The sequence below is a fragment of the Centropristis striata genome, chromosome 13, assembly GCF_030273125.1.
Source record: "Centropristis striata isolate RG_2023a ecotype Rhode Island chromosome 13, C.striata_1.0, whole genome shotgun sequence".
NCBI classification, from domain to species: domain Eukaryota; kingdom Metazoa; phylum Chordata; class Actinopteri; order Perciformes; family Serranidae; genus Centropristis; species Centropristis striata.
In genome coordinates this window covers 36,126,717-36,144,794 of record NC_081529.1, presented here as the reverse complement: position 1 = coordinate 36,144,794, position 18,078 = coordinate 36,126,717, and the positions used below count along the sequence as shown (strand labels likewise).

The window sequence follows — 18,078 nt, the reverse complement described above, 5'->3', positions numbered from 1 at the left end:
GTGAGTCTGTTGTGTGCCTGTCTGTTGTGAGTCTGTTGTGTGTTTCTCTCTCTGACAGTCTGTTGTGTGTCTGTTGTGTGTGAGTCTGTTGTGAGTCTGTCTGTTGTGAGTCTGTTGTGAGTCTGTTGTGAGTCTGTTGTGTGTCTGTCTGTTGTGAGTCTGTTGTGAGTCTGTTGTGTGTCTGTCTGTTGTGAGTCTGTTGTGAGTCTGTTGTGAGTCTGTTGTGAGTCTGTCTGTTGTGAGTCTGTTGTGAGTCTGTTGTGTGTTTCTATCTCTGACAGTCTGTTGTGTGTCTGTCTGTTGTGAGTCTGTTGTGAGTCTGTTGTGAGTCTGTCTGTTGTGAGTCTGTTGTGAGTCTGTTGTGTGTCTGTCTGTTGTGAGTCTGTTGTGAGTCTGTTGTGTGTCTGTCTGTGGTCCGACCATCAGAGCAGCACGCAGCTCTTCTTGTCTTTGAAGGGGTTGGAGGAGGCGGTGATGCCGGTGATCAGAGGGTCGCTGCGCCGGTGGTCCTGACAGAACCGGACCAGGTCTGCTGCCGTCAGGGAGATCTGCTGGGAGGAGGACAACACTGGAATAATCACACTGGAGGAAAACAACTGTTACATCTCCCTTTTTCAGAAATCTTCCTGCGTTTTCGTATTCTGTAGATAATATAATAAGCGATCTGATTTGGTTCAGTTCAGGTTGATGATGATGCATTTATGATAAATTATATATAAAATCACATTCAAATATAAACATTAGAGACTAAAAAACAAGCAGATAAAATATTTAGGAAAAATATAGAAGTACATTCAAATATAACATTTTAACCCTCTGAAATCTTCGGCTATGTCTGTTAAAAAATCTGTTAAAAAATCTGTTAAAACTCATCACCATGCCATGTTGGTATCAGTGTTTTCAGCGTTACCTCTCCTTTATGCCCTGATAATTAACTTTGACTTACTTGAACAAAATTTTGAACAAACAAAGGAAAACATAAAATCTGATCTTGAAAATTATGTTTCAAAACACAGAATTTTAAATATTGCAAACATGATGTTGCTTCATTTTATGTCTTCACGTCATGAAGAAGTTAATGTGCAGGTGGTTTCATGGACTCTAGAGGGTTAAAATGGAAAGCGAGCTGATGAAATATTTTTTTTTTAAATGTAAAATCCTCCACTAATGCAGCTATGAGCTGATCCAGATTGTTACAGACCTTGATCCTCTCCATGCCCGCCTCCACCCGCAGCTGCTCCACCAGCTTCTGGGCCTGAATAACACTGTTGCTGCTGCACATCTTCCCTGACATTCCTCCAGTCCAGATCCTGGTCCTGGTCCTGGTCCTGGTCCTGGTCCTGGTCCTGGTCCTCCTAGAATGATGTGCAGTAGTGTTCCAGTGAGCTCTGTAGTTGAGGAGTCAGAGTCGCTCCTGGCTCTCCGCTCTCTCCTGGACCTCCTTTTATTCCCTGTTGGAGGAGTTGAAAGCGTCTGTGATATTAAAGGTCAGACGGCTCAGAGATGAAATGTCACAAACATCACTCATCTCTTCAGAGCCTCCGCCGATCAAACATGATCGGCTTCATGCTTCCACCTTTAGACGTGAGTTTGCTGTCTGCAGAAGGAGCAGCAGCTAACTCCGCCCCTTTTATTAAGTTGATTCAATGTGTTGGAAATATTGTTACTGGTTTTACATTTAGCTGAAAACTGTAAATTCTAGTTGCTATATAGCAGGGGTCTCAAACTCAAATTACCTGGGGGCCGCTGGAGGCAGTATCAAAATGACCCAAAAAAGACACAAAATTACTAAAAAAAGACACAAAATGACTATAAAAAACTAAATTACTTAAAAAAAGAAAACAAAATGACCAAAAAAAGACACAGAATTACCAAAAAAGACACAGAATTATTTAAAAAATACACAAAATTACCAAAAAATACACAAAATAACTAAAAAAAGACACAAAATGACAGGAAAAGACACAAAATGACTACAAAAATAAATTACTTAAAAAAAGAAACAAAATTATTTAAAAAAGACACAGAATTATCAAAAAAAGACACAAAGTTATTTTAAAAAGGCACGAAATTAACAAAAAAATACACAAAATTACTAAAAAAAGAAACAAAATGACCAAAAAAGACACAACATTATTTAAAATAGACACAAAATTACCAATAAATACACAAAATTACTAAAAAAAGACACAAAATGAACCAGAAAAGACACACAATGACAGAAAAAAACTGAATTACTTAAAAAAAGAAACTAAATAACCACAAAAAAAAGACACAGAATTACCAAAAAAGACACAAAATTATTTTTTAAAAGACAAAATTACCAAAAAAGACACAAAATAACTAAAAAAAGACACACAATTATTAAAAAGAGACACAGAATTACCAAAAGAAAAGACACAGAATTACCAAAAAGAAGTAATTAAAGGGACCTTCTACACACAACACGGTAAAGTACCATTCATATAAAACTCAAATTAAACTTTCATATCAAGGTGGGGGCCACAAAATATCATCACGAGGGCCACAATTGGCCCACGGGCCGCCAGTTTGAGACCCATGATTTATAGGGTTATATTTTACCTGCAAACCACATGATGAGCTGGTAAAATGTTGTGTCATACAGCCGGCTGTATATGAAATAGTTTAAACCTAAAAAAATTGAATATTGTGAAAAAGTTTCATTACACATAGAGTGAAATATTTCAAGCCTGTTTTTCTTGTAATTTTGATGATTCTGGCTTAGAGAGAATGAAAACACAAAACTCAGTGTCTCAGAAAATTAGAATATTACATGAGATCAGTAAAAAAAAAAAAAGAGATTTTAAACACAAATGTCAGGCTTCTAAAGTCTGTTCATTTCTATACATCAAAATTTACAAGAAAAAACTGACAAATTTACGAAAAAAATACAAATTCATGATAAAAAAATCTAAAAATTCATGAGAAAAATACACATTTACGAGAGAATAAAATCTCACATTTATGATAAGCAATTCAAATTTACAAGAAAAAATGACACATTTAAGAGAAAAAAATCACAAATTATGTGAGAAAAAAATCACAAATTTAAGAGAAAAAAATCAAACATTTAAAACAAAAAAAATACAAATTTGTGATAAAAAAAAATCGAAAAATTCATGAGAAAAATACAAATTTATGAGAGAAAAAATCTCAAATTCATGATAAAAAATTCAAATGTACAAGAAAAAAATGACAAATTTAAGAGAAAAAAAATCATAAATTCAAGAGAAAAAAACTCAAATTCATCAGAAAAAAAATTGTAAATTTACAAGTAAAAAATCCAAAATTTAAGACAAAAAAATACAAATTCATGATAAAAAAATTTTAAAATGCAGGAGAAAAATACAAATTTACGAGAAAAAAAATACAAATTCATGATAATAAAAATCTAAAAATTCATGAGAAAAATTCATATTTACGAGAGAAAAAAATCTCAAATTTATGATAAAAAAATCGAATTTAAAAGAAAAAAATGACAGTTAAGAGAAAAAAATTACAAATTTACAAGAAAAACAGGCTTGAAATATTTCACTCTACGTGTTATAAATCTATATAATATATGAGTTTCACTTTCTGAAATGACTGACTTAAAATACTGAACTTTTTCATGATATTCTAATGTTTTTAGATGTTCCTGTGTATGTGCTGCTGACTCGCTCTGGTGCTGTTTGTCCCTCTTTGCTCTCCGTAGCCGCTTCCTGCAGCAGGTTGCTACATGTGTTGTTGTTGCAGTAATGCTAACCTTCACTAGCTGGAGTCTGTTTATGTTTTATATCCGGTGACAGCAGATTATAACACAACATCTTCATCAGGTGACTCCTCTTCATCACTCGGTAAGTTTTCACCTCCAAATTTGAATGTTTAGTCCCGATTACAGTCAGTAATATAGTTAGCTCACAGTTAGCTTGTATGCTAACTAACAACATGCCACATTAAGGCTCTGAATGCTGCAGTTATACTTTTCTTTCTGTGTGTCAGTAAGTTAAATAGTTAATGTAGTCTTTTTTTTAAACCATATCTATAACATAAAGGGCACTAAATACTTTTCTTAACCCTATAAAGCCAAGTGTATCATATTAGATACAGTAATTTTTGAAGATAAACAAACTGAGCAACAAATTGCACAAAAATACCAGATGTAGCAAAAATGATATGCAGGTTCCACGAGTGGATCAGTCATTGCTGCATTAAAAAACTTCATATCAGCAGATGTATGATGTTGTGTTATATGGAAAAAATATGTATTTTGCATGTTTGAGGAAAAAGGAAAAGTCAAAGTCTTAATAAGTTAAAAATGTTAGGGTTTATATGTTTTTGTTAGTTCGAGAAAAACAAACTGTGAGCAACAAATTGCACAAAAAGACCTGATGTATCAAATATGATACAAATTAGAATTCATATATGCAATTTATTTATTTCTTAAAATTCGTCAGCAGGTAAATAAGCACTCAGTTTTTACAAAAATTGAATTTTCTGGCAATTATTTCATGGTTCAGGCTTTATAGGGTTAAGCTACTATACAATTGTGTTTACAGAAACAAATTAAATCTGAAGCTGGTTAAACTGGATGTTGATGGGCGTTTTACAGTTTGTTCTGTTATATAATTATAACTCTAAAATGTTAATAAACAGGAAAAACAGCCTGATAACAAACACCTGAAAGCACCCGGAGGCCGTTTGAAGAGCTTTTTATTATAGATTATATCATATATTCAGTGATGCTGACTTGAGTTAATACATGAAGGTTTATGCTCTTTATTTTAGAGATATTCATACATTAGACAGTTGATCTGCAGCTGGTAAACTCAGTCATGAAGTCAGACTTTAATGCTCCTTATACATGAGAAGACTTTAAAAGATTTGTAAAAGACTGGTGTAAAACACTGGTGTCCCATCTGCTCCCATCTAAAGACATTTAGTGTTTAGAGTTTCTAGTCTCACACTGATGTTTTAGACAGACTGTCAGTCTATTTACAAGACTACAACTAGATTCTTTTAGCAGTTTTTCCATCATGCTCTTAGTAAAAACTGACTAAATGGAGGAGAAGCAGCTTTTGGCTCCAGCTGCTCTAGTGTGTGACTCAGTGGTTTGTGTTGAAAACAACAACAACAACAACAACAATAAAAAGAAGAGAAGACGCCACTAAATGCCCCTCACGAAGCTGAAAAAGGGTTTCTGTTTTTATCACATGAAAAGTTGATTATTTGACAGTAAAATAGATATAAGGAAGAATAAAGGAAAGGAACATTTAACAATTCATTGAGTGTGCTTTAAAGAGCGACTATCTACTCTCCACCGGGCTGAAGCCTAGATTTTATTCTTCCGTTTCTTACGTGGTTTTTCGGTTGACTACTCCTCCCAGAGTTGTTGGTGTTTTTTTGTTGACATTTTTATTAAATTTTTTTTCTCATTTTGACTTTTTTCTAATTTTGATTATTTTTTCGAGACTTCAACTTTTTTTTAAATTTTGACTTTTTTCTCATTTTGACTTTTTTTCCTTGACTTCGAGTTTTTTTTCCTCATTTTGACTTTTTTCTCATTTTGACTTTTTTCTCATTTTTCCTTTTTTTTGTGACTTCAATTTTTTTCTCAGTTTGACTTTTTTCTCATTTTGACTTTTTTTCCTTGACTTCGACTTTTTTTTCTCATTTTTACTTTTTTCTCATTTTTACTTTTTTTCTCATTTTTACTTTTTTTTCGTGACTTCCAATTTTTTTTTTCTCAGTTTGACTTTTTTCTCATTTTTACTTTTTTTACGTGACTTCCAATTTTTTTTTCCTCAGTTTGACTTTTTTTCGTGACTTTGACTTTTTTCCGTGACTTTGACTTTTTTTCGTGACTTTGACTTTTTTTCGTGACTTTGACTTTTTTTCGTGACTTTGACTTTTTTTCTCATTTTAACTTTTTTCTCTCATTTTGACTCAAAATATATAGCAGTATATGGCAGGAAGGTGTGGGACTCTTATTACAAATAATTAGGTAAAAACTTAAACTCTCCATGTAGAATTCTGCAAAATGAATCTCCAGGTTCAGAGAAAACCCCTAAACTCTGCAGCTGATTACCTTAACCAGCATGTTTTTGTTTTTGCAGTAGAGATGGCAGGCCACGCCCCCTCTGTTGCCATGGAGGCGGTCCTCATGCCCAGCTGTGAGCTGCCGGACGACATGCCCAAGATCAAAGGCTACGACTTCAACCAGGGAGTCGACCTGGAGGCCGTCCTCAAGTCCTACATCACCACGGGCTTCCAGGCCAGCAGCCTGGGGCTGGCCGTCCAGGAGATCAACGTCATGGTGGGACACAGTTAACCGCTGGTCATTAAGATGGTTTTATTAACGCAGGTTCTGTGGGTTTTGTTTCTGGGATTTCTTCCTGAATGCAGTGGTGGAAAGTAACTAAGTACATTTACTAAGTACTGTACTTAAATAATATTTGGACTACATTACCTCTAACCTAACCACTACATTTAGAGGTAAATATTGTACTTTTACTCCATATATATAAACTGCTGCCCTTACTAGGGCCCTTACTATTGTCATATTTAGTTCTTTTGTAATGTTCATTATTCTTTTCTCATATAAATATATTTATTTCAGAAAAAGATTGGCCTATTTTAATTAAAATTTTTTATTAAAAATAAAAATAAGGTTCTCCTGTTATACAGTATTATATATAGTGTGTGTGTGTGTATATATATATATATATATATATATATATATTATGGCTTGCCGTTCAGGAAATTAATCCTTGAATATATGGAATGAATCTTTGAATATATTGATATTCAAGAATTCATTCCATATATTCAAGCTTCATTCAATATATTCAAGGATTAATTTCCTGAACGGCATGCCATAATATATATATATAATCTCTGAAGTTGACGGTTGTTGTGTGCTGCCTCCACAGATAGAGAAGCGTCTGGAGGTGGTGAAGGAGGAAGAAGGAAAAGAATCTAAAGATTGTGATGAACATCGCAGTAAGTCTGGCTGCACCATCTTCCTGGGCTACACCTCCAACCTGATCAGCTCCGGAGTCAGAGAGAGCATCCGCTACCTGGTCCAGCACAAAATGGTACAAAACTTATCATCGGTACAGGAAACATCTAAAACTGGCGGCCCGCGGGCCAATTGTGGCCCTCGTGACGATATTTTGTGGCCCCCACCTTGATATGAAAGTTTAATGTGAGTTTTATATGAATGGCATTTTACCGTGTTGTGTGTAGAAGGTCCCTTTAATTACTTTTTTGGTAATTTTGTGTCTTTTTAAAATTATTTTTTGTCTTTTTTTTAGTAATTTAGTGTCTTTTTTTGGTCATTTTGTGCCCTTTTTTGGTCATATTGTGTCTTTTTGGGGTCATTTTGTGTCTTTTTTAAAATAATTTTGTGTCTTTTTTTGGTAATTCTGTGTATTTTTTGGTCATTTTATGTGTCTTTTTTGTAGTCATTTTGTGTCTTTTAAGTAATTTAGTTTTTTTCTGTCATTTTGTGTCTTTTTTTGGTCATTTTGACACTGCCTCCAGCGGCCCCCAGGTAATTTGAGTTTGAGACCCCTGGTCTAAAACAATCAACCAGTCAGACAGACGTAGGGAAGTTTTATCATGTTCTGTCTCTCCACTCTGTTAGGTGGATGTGATAGTAACTACAGCTGGAGGCATCGAGGAGGATTTCATCAAGTGTCTGGCTCACACCTACCTGGGAGAGTTCAACCTGTCTGGCAAGGCGCTCCGCCTGAAAGGCATCAACAGGTCAGCAACTACTGATCACCTCCCATATTCACATCCTCACAGTGATGATCACCTCTCATATTCACATCCTCACAGTGATGATCACCTCTCATGTTCACATCCTCACAGTGATGATCACCTCTCATGTTCACATCCTCACAGTGATGATCACCTCTCATATTCACATCCTCACAGTGATGATCACCTCGCATGTTCACATCCTCACAGTGATGATCACCTCTCATATTCACATGCTCACAGTGATGATCACCTCTCATGTTCACATGCTCACAGTGATGATCACCTCTCATATTCACATGCTCACAGTGATGATCACCTCTCATGTTCACATCCTCACAGTGATGATCACCTCTCATATTCACATGCTCACAGTGATGATCACCTCTCATGTTCACATGCTCACAGTGATGATCACCTCTCATGTTCACATGCTCACAGTGATGATCACCTCTCATGTTCACATCCTCACAGTGATGATCACCTCCCATATTCACATCCTCACAGTGGTGCTAGTCAGGGCTCCTGACATAAAGGGGGCATTTTACACAGAGTATGTCACCAATAACAGATGTTCTTTACACTCTGAATGACAAAGCACATGATGCACCAGCAACAGCAACAGCTGCATCTCAATAAATCAGAATATGATGTAAAAGTCCATTCCCAGTAGTTCAAGTCAAACAGCCCCAACCAAGTATTGAGTCATATAGATGGACAAACTTTTCAGAGAACAACATTTACATATTAAACAGACATTTTAAAATTGGTCTTTTGTAATATTACATTTTTTGAGACACTGAATTTTAGGTCTTCATTAAATGTAAGCCATAATCATTATAATTAGAATAAAATAAATAAATGAAGACATGACAAATGTTTCATTCTGTGTGTAATGGATCTATAAAATGTGTTATTTCACCTTTTTGAATTGAATTACTGACATAAATAAGCTTTTCTATCATAGTCTAATTTATTGAGATGCACCTGTGTGTGTGTGTGTGTGTGTGTGTGTGTGTGTGTGTGTGTATATATATATATATATATATATATATATATATATATATATTCCTCCCTGTCTCTAGGATCGGGAACCTGTTGGTGCCTAATGATAACTACTGTAAGTTTGAAGACTGGCTGATGCCGATCCTGGACCAGATGCTGCTGGAGCAGAACACAGAGGTGGGTCTATGGGGTCTCTGGGGTCTTTTATCTTTTATTAGAATCAAATCATTTAGATCGCATATGATATATATATATATATTCTTACCACATTCACTTAAGACTTGTTGAAAAAATAGACCCGATATCTGAATGGTTGCTGCAGGTCTGTGTGTGTAATACCTGGTTAACCATTAGTGAGTCCCTGTTATTGAGGTGATTCTTTCTGTTTAACGTCCTCTCATAAAAAAAATATGTTTTCCACAAAGTTGCATTAGTCCAAACTCTGCTTTTATTATAATATTATTGTCACATTGTGATATTTGAGCGTTCCTGTTCCAGGGAACCCGTTGGACTCCCTCCAAGATGATCCATCGACTCGGCAAAGAGATCAACAACCCTGAGTCTGTCTACTACTGGGCCTACAAGGTGAGTCCTGGTTCATACTGGGAAGGTGTTGCATCATAAGGGAACTAGACGTCGGTGTGTAAATGTGTCTGATTGTGTTTCAGAACGACATCCCAGTGTTCAGCCCGGCTCTGACTGATGGCTCTCTGGGCGACATGCTCTACTTCCACTCCTTTAAGAACCCCGGGCTGGTTCTGGACATAGTGGAAGGTAAAACCAGCACCACTGCTCCAGAACAGGGATCCCAGCAGGTCTCACTGGGATCCAGTGGTTCCACTACCATTATATTAACGATCAAGTTAATTATATTTTCTATATAGCGCCAGATCACAGCCAGCACCGTAACAAGTAGGATAACAAAGATTCTATGGAAGCTATCTCCTGACTGAAAATTTAAATCAGGGGTCTCAAACTCAAATTACCTGGGGGCCGCTGGAGGCAGTATCAAAATGACCAAAAAAGGACACAAAATTACTAAAAAAGACGCAAAATGACTGAAAAAACACTAAATTACTTTAAAAAGACACGAAATGACCAAAAAAGACACAAAATTACAAAAAAAACACCAAATTACTTTTAAAAAAATGCAAAATGACAAAAAAGACACAAAAATGTTTTAAAAAGACACAAAATTGTTAAAGTAAAATAACAAAAAAAGTAAAACTATTAAAAAATACAAACACGCTACAAATGTTAAGCTAACAAAGAAAAAAAACACTAAATTACCAAAAAAAGACAAAATGACCAAAAAAGACACAAAATTATTTTAAAAAAAGACACAAAATTACTTAAAGTAATTAAAGGGACCTTCCACACACAACACAGTAAAGTGCCATTCATATAAAACTCACATTAAACTTTCATATCAAGGTGGGGGCCACAAAATATCATCACGAGGGCCGCCAGTTTGAGACCCATGATCTAATGTGAGGTTTTTGATCGATGCATTTTACTTAAAAATGTACACAATTTTCTCCCGGGGGGCCATGCACGTTGGAGAAAGCTGTAAAGCTGTAAACCTAGTAAACCTGGAGGAAACACTGAGATCTGATCATGTGATGTCACTTTATTTCAGATATCCGCAGGATGAACAGCCAGGCGGTGTTCGCCAAGAGGACGGGGATGATCATCCTGGGAGGAGGGCTGGTCAAACACCACATCTGTAACGCTAACCTCATGGTGATTCCTCTTTACTCACATCACAATCTATCAAGGGATGGATACAACTCTGCATTTATTCAAATACTCACTAGTCATTTTCTGGTGCTTTGAGTATTTTTATTTTCCACTGCAAGTCAGAGGGAAGTTTTGTAGTTTTTTTAACTCCAAAACAATAATTTTACAGCATCAAGTTACAAGTTATAAAAAAGATGCATTATTATTATGGATTAAACTTAAAGAATTGTAGCTGTATAAAATACAGCTACATGGGGAGTTTTTTCTTCAATTATGTACATTTTAATAATAAAACAACAACATTTCGTTAGCCTAATAGCATAGTTGCCACAGTCATATTTAAACATTTTTGGAAAACCAAGAAAAAACTACATTTTTAGCAAGCACATTGGTATTTTTTTTTACTGATATTCTAACAGTAAGTTACAAATGACTGAGGCAATTATGTTATTAGGCTTTTACAAATTTGCACTTCTGTACTGTCACTAAACTAAACTTTTAACTAAGGGTTTATTTAACATATAAGTTAAATAATGGCAATATAAAGTATGAAAACTAGTAGCATCGGTGGTGTTTTGTCAGCTTTAAAACCTAAAACAACAACATGTGAACCACTTCCTGTCTCTCCTGTGGGTCCAGAGGAACGGGGCGGACCACGCCGTCTTCGTCAACACGGGTCAGGAGTTCGACGGCTCCGACTCGGGGGCCCGACCTGATGAGGCCGTGTCCTGGGGCAAGATCAGGACCGACGCCAAACCTGTCAAGGTAGCCATGTTCGCCTGAGCTAATAAATAATAAAACTGAACAGTGTTCAGATGTGGGTAGTTGAAAAAAAATCTTATCTTATCATGATGTCATTGTGCATAATTTACAGCTTTGGTGCAGAAATTAAGTTATATGTCACATAACTCATATATTCCTCAAATAACATTTTTAAAATAGGCACAACATGTATTAAAAATGGTATTAACCTCAATTCAGCTGAGAAACATCAACTTACTGCTGTTATTTGGACAAATAAGTGTCTTAATTTGACATTATTTCGACTTAAATACATTTCAAGGGGGAAAAAAAATATGTTTGGAAATAATTGTATAGCTAAGCATGTGAGGTGTCTCAGTCATATTTGAACGTTTTCGGAAAACAAGACAAAACTGAATTTTTGGCAATCACATTGGTATTTTTTTATTGATTTTGTAACAGTAAGTTATAAATGACTTTAGGTAATTATGCTATTAGGCTTTTATGATTTTGCACTTATGTACTGTCACTAAACTAAACTTAACTTAACCCTCTATGGTACGCATTATGATGCCAGTTAGGAAAAAAAGTGTTTTTTTTTTGTCTTGAAATAGACTAAATGAACATAATCTGAAGAGTTTTTTTTAATTTTTTTTGGGAAGTTTTTGGGGTTTGTTGTCTGTAGGCAACATTGTACCATAACGGTGCACAAGTGAAAAAGAACGTTTTTAAAATTAATTTTCACATAATTTATTTAATAAACATGTGTAAACGATTCAGTAGCTTCAATAGGAAACAATACAAAACATTTTAAATTTAAAAAACATTATAAAAGGAACTATTTTAACCGGTTTCTTGTCTGAAATAGCAATACATACAGTACAGGCCAAAAGTTTGGACACACCTTCTCATTCAATGTGTTTCCTTTATTTTCATGACTATTTACATTGTAAATTCATCAAAACTATTAATGAACACATGTGGAATTATGTACTTAACAAAAAAGTGTGAAATAACTGAAAACATGTCTTATATTCTAGTAAGCAAAGGGTGGTTACTTTGAGGAATCTAAAATACAAGACATGTTTTCAGTTATTTCACACTTTTTTTGTTAAGAACATAATTCCATATGTGTTCATTCATAGTTTTGATGCCTTCAGTGAGAATCTACAATGTAAATAGTCATGAAAATAAAGAAAACGCATTGAATGAGAAGGTGTGTCCAAACTTTTGGCCTGTACTGTACGTTTTGCAGATATGGTTTACTCACCTTTCAGACCCCAAAAAACATGTAAAATTACCAAAAAAAAATCTAAATTACCCAAAAAATACATAATGTTTGTAAATAATAGTATAGCTAAGCATGTGAGGAGTCTGATCAGTAATATCTGGACTCCTGAAGCAGAAAGAATAAAAGATGTTTTAACCACATTTGGCCTCCAGGTGGCGCTGTCTGCACACTGTCTGATCCATCAAAGCACCAAAACATGAATGTGAGCAGAAACTGGAGTCAGTTTACTGTTGTAACACACAAACACAACATTAGAGAGAAGTGTTTGAGTTTATTTATTTAAAACAGGGACAATACATGTTAACCCATTGAAGCCTGGAAAGCGGATACGTCGTTTTGTAGTATTTGTATAAGCTCTCAAATACTTTTTGAATTTTTATTTCTATCTGCTACAGAGGCTGAAAAATCTATTATTTAGTAGAAGAGTTGACACTTTTTTTCCCAGAATTTTCCAGAATTTCCAGAAAATTAGAGGTTTATTTTAAAATCGCCCAGCGATTTTTCAGGCCTCAATGGGTTAATGAACATATACATGTAAATATGCAAGATTATAGCCAACGGCTAATTTCCATCTTTAGTCCCTTTGGCAGGTTGATGTCAATACCATAAGACAATAAAATCAATAAAACAACAGTAACAACAAGGAGAGAGAACGTGTCCTTGAGAACACAATAGAACAGAAAATAAAAAGAAAAGCAAGAACAACCAGGGGTCAAAGGTCAGGGGACCAAACGTATTTCACTAGTGTTAAACGCTACGTTTAGATATCAAAGGGCTGATTAAAGTGCTGAAGTGTTAAAGTGTTAGCTGCGTAATTATATTGCAGATTGCCCGATTGCACAGTAAATATAAAGTGCTATTTTAAATGCACGATAATCAATACACATTACATTAATTAAATACCAGCAATGGTAATTTTATGATATTGGGAGTTCCCATTGTTAAGAATATAAAGTGCATGTTGCCTTGCACGTAGCCCTAATACCTAAAAAGTAAATAAAGATATAATAAATAGCGAAGATATTAATGGGGAAGAGAGAGTATAATAATGATAATAAAGCAGTGATGTTTATGTATGTACTCAGTAGAAAATACAGATGGTGCCCCGACAATTAGCTAACATTAAAACAAATATACAAGTTTAGGCACAGTTGTGACAACAGTGTTGTTCTTCCAATAGCCGAGCTTTAAGATGTTTGTTAAAAGAGGTGAGAGTCTAGAGTTCACCTACTGTGTTTGGTATTGAATTCCAGGTGTAAGAAGCACCAACAGAGAAAGTGGCTTGACTAAAGGCACTTTCTCTACACCAGCGGTTCCCAAACTTTTTTAGCCGTGCACCCCCTTCTATGTCCCAACCGGGCTGACGCACCCCCAATCAAAAAATTTCAAAAAAACTAAATGCAATAAGAGTTTTTATAGCCATATTAAAGGTCGAGGACGATGACAGGCTCAGGATCAGAGGCAGAAAGCAGATCAGTTGGGAAAATGTTATAATATTTTGAGCTGCGTTGAACAAAAATTGCAGCAAATATAAATGAGCGTGGAGTGAACACAACCCCGTCATCATAACACAGGCTGGAAAAATGATACAAGAACAAGAAGATAACTTCTTCTACGCTTCATTATAAGATCAAAAACAAGCAAAAATAGATGCAAAAATGACCAAAATAGATGCAAAAATGAACAAAAAATGACGCAAAATTGAATAGCCTGTATTCATTAATTAATTAATAACACGTCTTTATTGTGTGGGGGGAAAAAAATGTAATTGTGTTATTATCAGACCGCCATTACATTTTTCATCTCGCGCACCCCCTAGCAGCAGCTCACGGACCCCCAGGGGTCCACGCACCACACTTTGGGAATCCCTGCTCTACACAGTCACACTGTAAGACTTTGCTGTAAATTTACAGTCAAATTCTAACAGTAACTTGCTGTATTATGATTGTACAGGATATTACTGTGAAAACAATGCATTGTGGGAGTTATCATGATTGCTCAGGCATTCCAACGGTCAAAATGATATTTTTTCAGGAACTTACCGTTTTCAGCTGAGCATGTCGGGAAAATAAAGCCGTTATTTTCTAAAAGAAGAAAAGTTTTATTCCATTTTTGTCTGGGCTGAAATAATCACAATGTGTTGTTTTTCCAGTAATACTAATTACTTCGAGTTTTCATGGATTAGTCGTAACATAATTTAGAGTTCAAACGTCACGCTAATTTTTTTCTTCGTTACAAGACAGTTTGGCAGTAAACAAACCTGTATTTCTATAATACAGTAGAGGTACTGTAAGTTTTACAGTAACTTACTGGCGAAACAGTAACTTACTAGTAAATTTACAGTAACTTACTGGCGAAACTGCTGCCAGTAATTTACTGTACTTATAACTATAAGACTTATAAACAAAGTAAATTATAAGCATCCAACCAATCAATTATTTATTAATTTAAATGAACTCAAATTCAATGAACTGGTGGATTTAAAAACAGCCCAGTTTATGTTCAAAATTAACAACAACATGCTGCCTGACTGTATTCAGAAAATGTTCAATCTAAGACAAAGCCATTATAATTTCAGAGGGGAGGGTATATTTAAAAAGTTAAAAACCAGAACCAACACCAAATCACGATGCACCACGGTAACAGCTGTTAATTTATGGAACAAATTGGAGAAAGACTTGAAAACTTGCAATACCATTAACTTATTCAAAAAAATACTTAAAAATAGGATGATTAATTTATATAAGTTAGAGTAATGAGTAATAAGCTTCTTTCTTTTCTCTCTTTTGTGACTGCTTATTTCTTTTGTTGATAAATAACAGATTGTACATTTCTAAATTTTAAATTTACTTGAGTTGTAACAGGGTAATAAGGCGTAATAAGCTATGCTTCAGCCTTTTCAGTCCAAATGTCTATTATCAATTTTCTCTCTCTGTTTACATGTTGTTTACTTTGATCAATGTTTTGTTTTTGTTTTTTTCTGGTTTGTTTTGATGACATGTATTGACCGAAATAAACAGATACGAAACGAAACTGTAATTTTACAGTAAAAAGTTTTACAGTCACCTCTAGAAGCAGCTCTTGTTGTTAACCTGCTGCGTTGTGTCCAGGTGTATGCAGACGCCTCGCTGGTCTTCCCTCTCATCGTGGCTCAGACCTTCGCTCTCCACAAAGACAAGCTGACGGCCGGCAAGACAACAGATTGAATGGTTTCTCCTTTAAATACTGTTAGAATAAAACCAGTTTGTTCTTTTGGTTCTTCTGTTGTTGGGGGTTAGCTGCAGATTTACAGCTGCAGGAAAAAGTCTGTGAACCTCTGAAATCACCTGGTTTTCTGCATTCATTTGTCTTAAAACGTGATCTTATTTGCATTTACTTTTTCTACCATCACTTTGAATGTTTTATATTAATAATAATAACTTTATTTATATAGCACCTTTCAAAAACGAGTTACAAGGTGCTGTACAACAGAAATAAAACATATAACATAATAAATATAATTAACTGACAACAACAAAATAAAACCACAAGAAGGAATGACATTGTACTTAAAAATAAATACAATTAAAATTTAAAATCACCAATCACAACAAGGTAATCATACAACGATAATGAAAGGGAATTAAGAGAAGGCCTGTAGAACCTGATAATGTCATAAATTCCTGACAATTTAATAAAAATCTGCGCTTGAGTCCATTGAAAATGTAATAAAACCTGATAATGTAATAAAGTACATCTCCCAATAATGTAATACACTTTTTTTATTTATTACATTATTGGGAATTTATTACATTATCAGGTTCTACAAGGCCAATCGATAAAAGTGAGTCTTTAGAAGAGATTTAAAAGAAGCCACTGAGATCTCCAGACAGGAGGTTCCACAGCTGTGGATGTGTTCAATAAAAACATTAAATATTATAATTGTTTGTGTGTTTTTAGGTTGAGCAAGTTGTTTTTGTCTTTACTTGAGACTTAGATGTAGATCAGACCACATTTTATGACAAATTAATGCAGAAAACTAGATAATTTCAGAGGGTTTACATACTTTTTCTTGCAGCTGTATTAAATATGGGTAACTTAAAGAAGCAGCGTTACTTTATTAAATGCTGCAGTTGATAAAAACCTTATTAAATAGCGGTCAGTGGTCAGGGTTTCCTGTCTTAAAGGGATCATTTAGTTTTATTTTTTAAGTGGGTTGTGTGAGGCTCTTATCCATCAGTGCAGCAACACTTATTTTAATCACACTGTAACAGAAAAATCTTTGTAATTTACAGTAAAATCCAGTTTCAGCTTTGGTTGCTAGAACTTCACTGTAAAAAATACAGTGTGAATTATTATTATCAGACATTACGGTACACTTTTGCTGTACGGTGAAAAGTTGTTGTTTTTTTGTTGTTTTTTTTACTGTGAAGTGAAATCAGCAAAATGTGTAATTTAGACTGAATAATTCAGTGCTTGTGACATTTCTTCAGTCATTTTACCAATTTTTTTTTTTTTTTTTTTTTTTACAGTAAAACTGTGTTTTCTGCATTTTATGACAGTAAAAATGAAAGTTTTACTGTTTCATGATTTATGGTAATTCAATGTGTTTACTGCGGTGATAAACAATTTTAGATTTGATGATCTATTTCTGTTGCAATTTGACAAATTTTACTGTCATGTCTGCAAACATTTTTTTTACAGTGCACCTAGAAAATCTGTTCAAGTCAATTCTTTTATATTTAGAATATTTCCACTGTTTAACCGTGCTGTCAGACAGACATTAACCCGTTATTCTCTCTTCAAAGTCACCAGATTCTTTTAACAAAACCAGTGATTTTACCTCTCGGATCACACGACTCACTGGTTTTGTTCTTGTGTAACTTTGGTGAATCCAAACTTAAACTACAGGCCAAAAGTTATGAAGCAAGATCAAATTTTGTAGGAAAAAAGATCATAGTTTCATTGCTAAACTTTGCAACAAAATAAACCTGATTATTGTATAAAGAGTCTCTTATTAGAACACATGTTGACTCTAATTATCAGCTCTTTGGGCTTTTATTGCTTAGACTTTGTGTTTCCTTCTTTCCTTAATGTATAAATCTGAACTCTTGTTTCTTTTGTCAGAGATATGAACACAGTTGAGATTTATTGGCATTTTTGTCTCCAAACTCTCAAAAGACAAAGAGATAAAGAGAATAATGTTCCTCTCCTGTCTCCTTGTCTCCTCTCCTGCCTCCTTGTCTCCTCTCCTGTCTCCTTGTCTCCTCTCCTGTCTCCTTGTCTCCTCTCCTGCCTCCTTGTCTCCTCTCCTGCCTCCTTGTCTCCTCTCCTTGTTTCCTCTCCTGTCTCCTTGTCTCCTCTCCTGCCTCCTTGTCTCCTCTCCTGTCTCCTCTCCTGTCTCCTTGTCTCCTCTCCTGCCTCCTTGTCTCCTCTCCTGTCTCCTCTCCTGTCTCATTGTCTCCTCTCTCGTCTCCTCTCTCATCTCCTCTCCTGTCTCCTTGTCTTCTCTCTCCTTGTCTCTTCTCTCGTCCCCTCTCTCGTCTCCTTGTCTC

General features: G+C 35.0%; 2 protein-coding genes across 3 annotated transcripts; one reads left to right on the top strand and one right to left on the bottom strand.

Moving 5' to 3' along the window:
- Positions 1-352: 352 nt before the first annotated feature.
- On the bottom strand, positions 353-1,620 carry LOC131983830 (guanine nucleotide-binding protein G(I)/G(S)/G(O) subunit gamma-7-like). Its single transcript, XM_059348641.1, has 2 exons — positions 1,202-1,620; positions 353-548 (listed from the first exon to the last, which is right to left on the bottom strand). Exons 1-2 carry the CDS (start codon positions 1,292-1,294, stop codon positions 423-425), a joined length of 219 nt encoding a protein of 72 aa, XP_059204624.1. The 5' UTR covers positions 1,295-1,620; the 3' UTR covers positions 353-422.
- Positions 1,621-3,698: 2,078 nt separating this feature from the next.
- dhps (deoxyhypusine synthase) lies at positions 3,699-17,007 on the top strand. 2 transcript variants are annotated; one of them, XM_059349081.1, is made up of 10 exons: positions 3,699-3,857; positions 6,117-6,316; positions 6,933-7,097; positions 7,649-7,770; positions 8,853-8,949; positions 9,271-9,357; positions 9,441-9,546; positions 10,412-10,515; positions 11,152-11,277; positions 15,655-17,007. In XM_059349081.1, exons 2-10 carry the CDS (start codon positions 6,122-6,124, stop codon positions 15,748-15,750), a joined length of 1,098 nt encoding a protein of 365 aa, XP_059205064.1. In that variant the 5' UTR covers positions 3,699-3,857; positions 6,117-6,121; the 3' UTR covers positions 15,751-17,007. The 2 variants fall into 2 exon arrangements, with proteins under 2 accessions (XP_059205064.1, XP_059205065.1); XM_059349082.1 differs by having other exon boundaries at positions 3,749-3,857; positions 6,120-6,316.
- Positions 17,008-18,078: the final 1,071 nt, after the last annotated feature.